This window comes from Diaporthe batatas, assembly GCF_019321695.1.
Source record: "Diaporthe batatas strain CRI 302-4 chromosome Unknown Contig00001, whole genome shotgun sequence".
In the NCBI taxonomy this organism is placed as follows: domain Eukaryota; kingdom Fungi; phylum Ascomycota; class Sordariomycetes; order Diaporthales; family Diaporthaceae; genus Diaporthe; species Diaporthe batatas.
The window spans coordinates 3,915,562-3,926,601 of record NW_025408548.1 but is presented as its reverse complement, the minus strand read 5'-3'; the positions used below and the strand labels follow the sequence as shown (position 1 = coordinate 3,926,601).

General features: G+C 59.3%; 2 protein-coding genes across 2 annotated transcripts; both read left to right on the top strand.

Moving 5' to 3' along the window:
- The first annotated feature begins 45 nt into the window (after positions 1 to 45).
- KVR01_000056 (uncharacterized protein) lies at positions 46 to 3,760 on the top strand. The gene is made up of 4 exons (XM_044788943.1): positions 46 to 684; positions 909 to 1,458; positions 1,634 to 3,009; positions 3,068 to 3,760. The coding sequence occupies exons 3-4, from the start codon at positions 1,693 to 1,695 to the stop codon at positions 3,113 to 3,115; spliced, it is 1,365 nt and encodes a 454-aa protein (XP_044650005.1). The 5' UTR covers positions 46 to 684; positions 909 to 1,458; positions 1,634 to 1,692; the 3' UTR covers positions 3,116 to 3,760.
- A 1,002-nt stretch (positions 3,761 to 4,762) lies between these two features.
- On the top strand, positions 4,763 to 10,761 carry KVR01_001013 (uncharacterized protein). The gene is made up of 2 exons (XM_044788629.1): positions 4,763 to 8,985; positions 9,062 to 10,761. The coding sequence occupies exons 1-2, from the start codon at positions 5,135 to 5,137 to the stop codon at positions 9,750 to 9,752; spliced, it is 4,542 nt and encodes a 1,513-aa protein (XP_044650962.1). The 5' UTR covers positions 4,763 to 5,134; the 3' UTR covers positions 9,753 to 10,761.
- Positions 10,762 to 11,040: the final 279 nt, after the last annotated feature.

The following is an 11,040-nucleotide window of genomic DNA, read 5'->3' as shown; positions in this document are numbered from 1 at the left end:
TAGCCTGGGAGATTTGCGTTCCCAAAGGGGACTAAGTCAGGAACAGGGCCACAAGCCGGGTCCGGGGTGGGCTGGGCGTGTGTGTGGCCCCCCCTGCCCCCCCCCCGGGAAGGTGTGGTCGATCTGAGCAAGGGAGGGGGGTCAGCCGACATGACTTCTAAATCAAGGGATGGAACTGCTGTGGTGGTGGTACTCACAACACACCACCAACCAGCCAGCCAGCCAGGCCAGCCAACCACCAGCGACACCCACGATCTGGCGAGATGGCCAAGATGGCGAGATGGCACAATGGCACACCCGGCCGAGATTGACGATGGGCCACCAAGGACAGACAAAGCACCCCCTCACCCACCGCGGGCTCCAGGCTCCAGCCGCCCTCCACCGCGGCAACGTCCAACAAAGAGCATATGCCACCCTCGAGATGCTCATCATGGCCGCCCCTCGCCTGATCTCTTCCTCTCTCACTCCCCAGCCTGTCAAGGCCTGTCAACCGCCAGCCAGTCCCCGCATATTTGTTTAAAGAGCAGAACACTGAACCGGGCATCACAAGTCCCCCCCCCACGTCCTCCGTCCTCCGTGCTGCCGGCCCGATACCCAAGACATTACCTGGGCGGTCCAGCTGCGCCTCCTTCCAACGAGTCGTCTCTGCGACCGTACCCAGGCCCTTTCTGGTTCTGTGAGCCGGTGAGTCCCCATCCTGAATGCACGCCTCGACGGCAACGTCGCATTCGTCTGGCCGTGGCTGCCGCGCCGCCGCGCAGAGGGGGTTTGCCCCCAGAAGCTTGGTTGCTTGGCCCTCGTGTCGCCCGCCGGTTCTCGTGCGTTGCAGCCGGTCCCTGCTGCTAAAAGTCAATCGGCGTCGCCCATCTCCTAGTCTGCCCGTCTGGTCTGACCCTCCCCTGTGCTAGTTTAATCTCGCGTGCGACAGGGCCCACCCCATATCCTGTCCCCCGTTGACAGACAGCCACCATACCCCTGGCCGTCGAGCTCTGGATACCACAGTAATCTCCCGTCCTGGCTCGATCTCTCATTTCCAGCTTTTGCTCCTTCGCCCACGCGCCCTCACGCCCTCACGCCCTCACGCCCTCGCACGGCTCCCCAGGCCCACGCTGCCGTTTTCCCTCTTTTGCGCCTCTCCCCTTTCCCGACCCCTGTCCCTCCCACAGGCTCCTCTCATAATCCTCGCCGGTTCCTCTCGTTCAAGTGCCCACTGTCCTCCCCGCGAGATTCCTCACCATTCTGGTCCCACGGCATCGCGTCGCTTCCTCCGTCCAACAGAGAGTCATTGCTCTCTACCACATTCTTTTGGAACTCGCGAACAACTCGACACTACGTCTCGTCTCGTCGTTCGTTCGTTCGTTAATCCCCAGGCGTCTCGTCCTGCTCGACCCATCTCGAATAGGCACTCCGGTTCGCAACCTCATTAAACCTCGTTTCATCTAAACAGAAAAAAAACCTGTGAGTGCGCCAGGCCCTGCCAGGTTCTCATTGTACCTCGAGAGAGAACAAAAGCACTCCATACGCGAGGCTGTCACTGCTTTGGCCCCGGTTCACTTGACAGGGCCCGCAATTGCGGTCCTCTCGCAGGGACCATGTTGGTGTTTTCAGGACGCGTGCTGACATGGCTATTTAGCTCTCACATCAAAGTAGTATCAGACTTCCTCAGGGCAGTCTGTCCCAGGAGATCAAAAAATGAAGGGAGCTCTTAACATTGCCATTGCGGCATCTCTGGCTGCCGGTGCTACTGCCCAGCCTCACGCGCACCACCACCGACACCAGCACGCCAAGAAGCACGACCAGGCCCCCCATCTGGTCCAGCTCCAGCAGCGCGGGCCCTCGCCCGTCCTTAACGAGCGTGATGTCGTCGTGGTCTACGAGACCCCCCTCGAGACGGCTTACGTGCTGGGCGGCGAGTCAATCACCCCCGAGGAGGCGGAGGAGTGCCTGAGGGACAAGCTGTGCGAGATCGTCGGCGAGTCGGAGCCCACCTTTGTCACGCCCACGCCCACGCCCACGCCCACGCCCACGCCGAGCCAGCCGTCCACCTCGGCTGCCAAGACGACCTCGGCTGCCGCCGGCGAGTTCTTCGAGGCCAAGAAGCTCAACATCGCCCCCTCGTCCTCCAGCAGCAGCTCGGAGCCCGCCCCGACCCCGGCTGCCCCCAAGGCCACCCCGAGCTCGTCCTCCTCGGGTGCGACCGGCATCGACGCCGACTTCCCAGATGGGGAGATCGACTGCAGCACGCTGCCCACCGAGTACGGGGCCGTTGCTGTCACCCAGGTCAAGCACTCCGGATGGGGTGGTCTTCTGGACGTGGGTACCAGTGCCTACGCCGTGGGCTCCACCAAGGCCATCTCCAGCTACTCGGCCCCCAATGGTGGGCTGCAGCCCGGCATGTTTGGCACGTACCAGTGTCCCGAGGGCTACGACATGGCTCAGTGGCCCGAGGGCGCCCAGGGCGCCACCGGCCAGTCCATTGGTGGGCTCTGGTGCGGCCTCGACAACAAGCTCTACCTCACGCGCCCTGAGAGCACCAAGAAGCTCTGCCAGAAGGGCGCGGGCAACGTCAAGGTCATCAACAAGCTCGACGACAAGGTGAGCCTGTGCAAGACCTCGTACCCTGGTAAGGAGGACATGATCCTGTCCAACGTTGTCGAGGGCGGTGCCACCTACAACCTCTACAACCCATACCAGAACCAGTCATACGTGTGGGGCGGAGCTTCCACGTCTGCTCAGTACTACGTCAACCTCAAGGGCCTGGACAAGGACATTGCTTGCCAGTGGACCAGCCCCGAGCCGTACTCCAAGAACGCTGGCAACTGGGCCGGTGTCAACCTGGGCACCAGCGTCAACGAAGATGGCACGACCTTCCTCTCCATCTTCCACAACACCCCGACCAGCAACACCCCCCTGGACTTCAACATCAAGCTGAGCGGCGACGTCAGCCAGGAGTGCACGTACTCGTACTCGTCCAACTCCTTCAGCCCTAGCAATGGCAACGGCTGTACGGTACGTCCCCCCTCCCCAACTGACCGCCTCGCGCCGGGCCTTGCTGACTCCGCAATAGGTTGCTGCGCAAGCCGGTGGCACCATCTTCGTGACTCTTTCAAACTAAGCGCCCTGTCATGATCATACGCCCCCTCGCGATTTTCTGTTCAGCGTCATTTTCTACTTGATACCTCGAGAGACGGCGGACTCGACCCGGTCTCACATCCGGCCTCGTACCCCCCAGCTCTGGTGGCTCAGGCCAGCACCTGGGGCTAAGGCCTCCTATACATATACGTGCACATAATTGCTATTGTATTATTTCTAAAGGAAACGGCTTCGACAGCCCACTGCGGCCATCTGGTCAAACATCATGGTCGTACATGGGGAGGCCTCGTTCATTCCAACTCTTTGGCTACGTGGTTGTCATTTTTGGATACACCGGTGGTGGTGGAGGGGTCGCTGGTCTCCCGGGCTTTTCGAACCCATGTAGGCAAAGCCCCAAGGCACAGATCTCAGGAGGATTGGGGTTGATTGGAGTTGTGGGGGGGAAGGGAGTGTTTGGCTGACGGCGGGCGACGTTGTATGGCGCTCACGCCCGTTGAGCCCTCGACTTATCGATTCTTTATTTTCCTTTGTACAGCTTCGGGGCGAGAAAACCCGCCTGCCGATCAAGAAAAACCACTGTCGATGCCGTTTCCTGAAGACAACCAAACCGACTTAAATGCGTCTCATTTATATATACACAATATTTGGATCGGAACTATTTCTACAGGTCGCGAAATGTGTCTAGTTGTGCCATCGTGCGTGTGTGTGTGTGTGTGTGTGTGTGTGTTGAGGCTATGCAGCTGTACTCCTCGCGCTGCAAGAGTTATGTTCGGTGCTCGTGTGAGAGTTTTATAGACGAGGGAGGTTGGATTAATTGAAGTGCAACAGGAGGCTCAAAAACCACCCACTGCTGGGTGTGGGGGACCGGGTTCTCTGATCCGGAGGCTCGGGAAATTTCCAGAGTGTGACATCAGGAAACTCCACCGCAAGGGAAAGGCGCGGTTGCAACTCGATGCTCGCGGTTGAAACAATGTCGCGTGGCCTACGGACCTACCAACACGCGGGCCAAGAATTTGGCTCTGGCTCTGGCAGGTGCTGCTCCCACCATTCCTTGTCTCGAGCTTATGCACCCACTCACTCGCCTAGATACACTCACCACGCAGCCGGCCGCAGTAGGTTTGGAAGGCGTTCTTTGGGGTTTGGACACGGCCCAACCACCTGACCGTGCAGCACATTTCTGCATCTACTCCGTACTTGTAATCGACTCAAGTTGGGGTCTCCCCCCGAGGACCCCAATGCCCCCCAATACCCTGCCTGACGCAGCTCTGGTGGGGCCAGCGTGGCTCTAGTAACGAGGAGTGTTTCAAGCTCTGGAGCTTGTCCGCCGCAAATGGCCGGGGCCACTCGGAGCTGTGAGCGAGGGAGAGCTGGCGCTAGGCCTACACCGTTGTTGCATAATCAGGGACGCCGTTCCCCGTTGGTGAAAGCGGTGCGGCCAGTGCAGCACGGGAGAACCCACAGGTAGGCACAGGCAGGCACAGGCAGGCACAGGCAGGCACAGGGCAGGGCCAAGGCCAAGGCACACGGCTCACGGCTCCGGGAGCTGTGCTGGTCGGTTGCGTAGGTACTCCGTACCTCTCTATTCTTAGCTTGGTGCGCACAGTACATAGTACGTACGCCTTGCGGTTATGCCCATGCCCCATGCCCATGCCCATGCCCATGCCGTATGCTGTATGCCTCAGAACTCGGGTGCCCTGAGACGAGACGACGCCACCCATCCATTGCCTGTTGCCCGGGCTAGCATAAGCAGACCCATCCATTGATCCATCCTGTCCAGCCTCCGGCGAACGACACATCATCCTTTCCGATCTATTCGTACGTGACCATTACCGCAGACCGCTGCCCGCATCGCCATTTGCACTGCACCACTTGCCTTCCCAACCGCGCATCGCGTCCGCCCGACGCCCTCGTCCCGCCGAGCTCTCCCGACCTGCCTGTCCAGCTCGGACCCTCCTGCCCGACCGACACTCGTATAGACACGTACATCTCGCCCCGCCCCGCTCCCCTCCTTCATGATCACCACAACGCTCCGGCCGACACGATGAAGGGCTGGGGAGCTTACAAGGCTGCCGCCTTGCTGCTGGCTTGGCTCGGGGCGACGCCACATGTGCTTGTCCAAGCCAAGGACGGGCCCAACATCTCCATCAAGACCTTCCCACACCTTCCTCTGAACCTCAACTACTTCGACCGATCCGACATAGTCCTCTTCCAGGATGTCAGCGACCAGAACGTATACCTGTCCAACGACGGCGGCAAGACATGGGACCGCATACCCGACGTCCCCGAGGGCAAGGCCTCGTCCCTCGTCATGCACCCCTTCAACAACGAGCGCGCCTATGTCCTGACCGAGGGCAAGGTCCACTACAAGACCCTCGACCGTGGGAAGACATGGACCTCGTTCTTCACCGATGCCGAGATGAGCCTGTTCCGCGGCGAGGTGTTCAACTTCCACGCTGGCGACCCCGACCGGATCATATTCAATGGCATGGACTGCCAGAGCATCTTCTGTGACGAGATAACAATGTACACCACAGACGGCTTCAGGAGCGACGCCAAGTTTCTCCGCGGCAATACCGAAGGCTGCTGGTGGGCAAAGTCCTCGGAGCTGTTCACAACGGGCCAGGACGACCTGGACAAGCAGCGCATCCTGTGCGCCGTTAGGGATGGCTTCTCCCCGCTGAGGCAGGACAACCGCCTGCTCATCTCAGACAACTTCTTCTCTGCCAAGGACGAGAAGGGCGTGATCCAGGAGTTCGAGCCGAACCTGGACACCAACAGGCCTGTCCAGGGCATCGTGAACGTCGCTGCCGTGAAGAAGTTCCTCCTGGTCGCCACCAGCTCCCTCAACACGGACGAGATGGCCTTGTTTGTCACAGACGACTCGCTCAAGTGGCACCGGGCCATGTTCCCTACAGATCACCGCCTCGACCAAGAGGCCTACACCGTGTTGGAGAGCACAAACTACAGCATCCAGGTCGACGTCATGACCACGCACCCGTCGAACCCCATGGGTGCCATGTTCACGAGCAACTCCAACGGCACATTCTTCACTCGCAACATCGAGCACACAAATCGTAACATGATGGGCCATGTCGACTTCGAGAAGATCGCCGGCATACAGGGGATATTCTTGGTCAACAAGGTGGAGAACTGGGAGGAGGTAGAGAAAAGTTTCCTGGCCGAGAAGAAGATCATTTCCGAGATCAGTCATGACGATGGGCGCACGTTCGACTTCGTGCAGACGCACGACGCAGGCGACAGGATTCACCTGCACTCTGTGACGCAGCTGAACAACGTCGGCAGGGTCTTCTCGAGCCCGGCCCCCGGGTTGATCATGGGCAACGGCAACCCTGGAGAGTTCCTGAAGCCGTACTCCGAAGCAAGACTGTACATCTCCGACGACGCCGGCATGCATTGGTTGGAGGGCCCGAAAGGGCCGCACAAGTACGAGTTTGGTGATCAGGGCAACATCTTAGTGGCAATCCACAACTCTGAAAAGCCTGACGTCGGCGAGGTCAAGTACTCGCTCAACCACGGGAAGGACTGGAAGTCCGTCGAGCTGCCAGGGGACCTCAAGATCAAGCCCTGGATACTGACCACGACCCCAGACTCCACGAGTCTGAAGTTCATCCTCACAGGCCAGACCGGTGACGATGACAAACCCGAGTTCCACGTCATTGCCATTGACTTTGAGGGTCTGCACGAGCGCACCTGCGAAGATAAAGACATGGAGGACTGGTGGGCTAGAGTGGACAAAGATGGCAAGGCTACGTGTCTGATGGGCCACACGCAGAGGTATAGGCGCAGAAAGAAGGATGCCGAGTGCTTTTTGAAGCAGGAATTCCACCTGGTCTCGATGGTGACGGCCGACTGCGACTGCACCGACAAGGACTTTGAATGCGACTACAACTTCCGCAAGGAGGACGGGGAGTGTGTGCCCGCCGGCCCCGTCGTCGCGCCAGATGGCGCTTGCAAGAATGCAGGCCCGGATGACACCTTCAAGGGCTCATCGGGGTGGCGTCTGATCCCCGGAAACACCTGCAAGAGGACGTCCGGCAAGCAGAAGGACGACCCGGTAGACCGCAAGTGCGGCGATTCGCAGTCCCCGCCCAAGGCCCCGGGCAACGGCCAGGTCGAGACAACGCAGCACGTCTTTGAGAACTCCAGGGATGTCGAGATACATTACCTCGAGCGCGGCGATTCCAGCTCCTCGGATGACGAAACCATCATCGCCCGGGGGAACGGCAAGATCCAGATCACCCATGATGCCGGCAAGACCTGGACCCAGCCAGACGCCCTCAAGAGTCAGTACTGGGGCATCATCCTGCACACGTTCTTCAAGGACATGGCTTTCTTCATCAAACCCGACGGCAAGGTTACCTACACGATTAACAGAGGTAGGAACTATGAGGAATTTGAGGCACCAACGCCGCCTAACCTCAAGTCTCACAAGTCGCCGCTTGCTTTCCACCCCGACAAGAAGGACTGGATCATCTGGGTTGGCCAGAAGTGCACGTCCGACGGTGAGAACTGCCACGACGAAGCCTCGCTCTCCAGGGATCGTGGTGACAACTGGAAGACCATCGCGCGGTATGTCGACCGGTGCGAGTTCACCGGGTCCAGTTCTCTCAGATTCCGCCACAACGACCAGATAATCTGCAGGACGAGGAAGGGGGAAGACAGCGGCAACCCGTGGAACCTTGTTGTCAGCAACGACTTCTTCGACACCGAGGCGATGCGCCAGGACGACGTGAAGGACTTCGCGACAATGTCGGAATTCATCGTCGTGGCGACCCAGAACACCACCAAGAACACACTCCGAGCTCTCGCCAGTCTGGATGGCGTTACCTATGCCGAGGCACACTTCCCTTACAACTTCGAGGTCCCTTACCAGCACGCGTACACCGTCCTGGACAGCTCCACCCACGCCATCAACCTGTTCGTGGCCACCGAGACATCTGACGACGTTCAACACGGGGACATCATGAAGAGTAACTCGAACGGCACGTCTTATGTCATGTCCATCTCGGGTGTCAATTGTAACAAGGGATACTATGTGGACTTTGAGAAGATGCTGGGTCTCGAGGGAGTTACGATGGTCAACATCTACGCCAACCGGGACAAGAAAAACGAGCCGAAGAAGCTTCGCACACAGATTAGCCATAACGATGGCGCTGAGTGGGCTTACCTGCCGCCTCCCGAAAAGGACTCCGAGGACAAGAAGTTCCAATGCAGCGGCAAGGGCGATGAGAAGTGTGCGCTGCACATCCACGGCTACACAGAGCGCAAGGATCACCGCAAGACCTTCTCATCTGCTGGGGCTGTCGGCCTGATGTTTGGCTGGGGGAACGTTGGTCCGTACCTGGGCAAGCTCGAGGACTCGGACACGTACATGACCACCGACGCCGGAATCAGCTGGAGACAGGTCAAGAAGGGCCGCTGGTTGTGGCAGTACGGAGACCAGGGCTCTATCATTGCACTGGTGCCGCTGGAGAAGAAGACAAAGACTCTGTCGTACACAACGGACGAGGGTCGGTCGTGGAAAGACGTCGACTTCGACAAGGAAGAGAAGAGGGTCACCGACTTCACCACGCAGGCATCTGGCGTCTCGCGGAAGTTCATCGTGTGGACAGAGGACGGTGACAACACCAAGGCCACAACCGTGGATTTCACAGGCCTAGCTGACCGGCCATGCGAGCAGAGCGACGACCCCAACGAGTCCGACTACCGCATCTGGTCGCCCAGCCACCCTCTCCAGGACAACGACTGCCTCTTTGGGCATGTCACGCAATACATGCGCAAGAAGGTGGACAAGACGTGTTACAACGGGTACAGGATACAGCACGTCTATAATGTCCAGAACTGCGACTGCACCCGACGTGACTACGAATGGTTAGTCGCCAACCCCCCCCCCCCCCCCGCGGTCTCAAAGCCGCATGCGTGTTCCAACCACTGACGTTACCAACAGTGACTACAACTACGAGCTCGACAACCACGGCTCGTGCCAGCTGGTCAAGGGCCTTGAGCCAGTCGACCACCTGCAGTGGTGCAAGGATGACCCGTCCCGACTGTCTTACTTTGAGCCAACGGGCTACCGAAAGATCCCCCTGTCGACGTGCCAAGACGGCACGGAGTTCGACAAGCAGAGTCGCGAGCACGTCTGCCCTGGAAAGGAGGATGAGTTCGCAGAGAAGCATCGCATCTCGGGCGTGGGGCTGTTCTTTGCCATCACGATCCCGTTCGCGCTTGCCGCGGCGGCCGGGTGGTACGTCTACAACAACTGGAGCCACAAGTTCGGCCAGATCAGGCTCGGAGAGCAGTCCAACGCCTCCCCGGCCGGGTTCGGTGGCGGGGCTTTTGACTCGGACTCCCCATGGGTGCGATACCCAGTCGTGGCAGTTAGCGCCGCGGCCGCGGTCGCAGGAGCAGTGCCGCTCGTGTTGGCGGCGGTGTGGAGGGCTGGCGTTGCGGCTTTCGACAGGTGGCGCTACGGGAGCGGCGTCGGAGGCGGCTGGAGCAGCCTCAACGGCGGCGGCGGCCTCGGCAGGAACAGGCCGTTCACGACGCGGGACAGTTTTGCGCGCGGGAGAGGCGACTACGCTCACGTCGATGACGACGAGGGGGAGCTGCTGGGGGAGGACAGTGATGAGGAGGTATAAGGGGAGGCGCCTGACAACAGAGGGCGGTTTGGCAAGCAGGGGGAAAGAGAAGAAGAGGAGGGTCGTCTCGGGTAGACTGGGCAGCACTGTGTAAGTGATGGCTAGGGGCAGGATCGATGGTTGAAGCAGCGTGTTTGGGGGGGGTGGTGGGCGGTGTGCAACATTGTCTAGGCATAAGGCGCTGGGGAATTTATGAATATTCTTGTTTGTCCTCTTGTCCTCTTGTCCTCTAATTTCCCTTTTAAACCTTGGACACTGGGTGGGTTGTGGCTGTCTGCCTGTTACCTTGACTGATACTGCCCGAGAGCAGCACCTTGGCCCGGCTTGATGTTTGAAAATGGAAGGGGGGAGATTCCTGGGAGAACACGGCTGCTGCCAGGTCAACAAGCCTCTGCGCACGAATCCGGGACGCGGGAAATTGGTGGGCAATCGATGCTCGTCCGCTAGAGTCTATCTTGTGGGCTGTGCTGCCGATCCAGCTTGGTTATGGGTTTCTTGCCACGACCGATTCTATCCAGGTTACCGGTCAGCCTGAGAACTGACGGGCCCGCCTGCTCGCCCGGCCCTGTGAGCACGTCTCAACTTGCTCCTGACATCGTGGTCACACTTCATGACTGGTCTCATGGTTAACCAGCTGGCTCCTCACAGTTGGAACCTGAACACCCTCATGGTTGGTTCGTGTCGTTTTAGCCGGGCCCTTTCGAGATACACCATTGGTGCTGACCGGTTCTTGCCACAACTGTCATCACCGCAGAGGTAGAGCACCGCCATCGTGCCGCCGCTTTTTTCGACCTGTCATGTCTCCAAGGAGGGAACGCGGCAGGTCGCAGTGCTCCGTAGAGGCAACTGAGCACCACTCAAACAAGGTCAACTTCGGCTGTGGTGGAGGGGGCCTCACCAAGCAAGACCCCAACAACAGAACAACAATGAAAGCCCCGTTTCTCAACGGCAAGGGTATCGATCCCTTTTGCTTTGCTGTGGAACCCGGGTACGGCTCCCGCTTGTCAAATACTGTCAACGAAGCAAAGGAAGCCTTGGAAGGAATGGGGTCCCGGGACAAGCATGACGCCTTGACGGAACGGTGCTGCCGCAGTAGCACAGGCTCCGAGGCAATCACGCTCGCCTCGGCTGGCTGCTTGCATGCGAGCCGCAGATCACTTAATATTCGCTGTAATTGAGTGGATTGTTGCTCGTGGCAGCATGTTGCATATTCAGGCCACCTTTTCTACGGACGCTCACGCACCACGGCAGATCCGTTGGCCTGTCGGTTTGACTGCAAGGTATAGGA

Bases quoted from the DNA above. Each gene is read 5' to 3' on its own strand.
- KVR01_000056 (XM_044788943.1), top strand. From the start codon at position 1,693: ATGAAGGGAGCTCTTAACATTGCCATTGCGGCATCTCTGGCTGCCGGT. The intron at 3,010-3,067 runs GTACGTCCCCCC...ACTCCGCAATAG, and splicing joins GCAATGGCAACGGCTGTACG to GTTGCTGCGCAAGCCGGTGG.
- KVR01_001013 (XM_044788629.1), top strand. From the start codon at position 5,135: ATGAAGGGCTGGGGAGCTTACAAGGCTGCCGCCTTGCTGCTGGCTTGG. The intron at 8,986-9,061 runs GTTAGTCGCCAA...CGTTACCAACAG, and splicing joins ACCCGACGTGACTACGAATG to TGACTACAACTACGAGCTCG.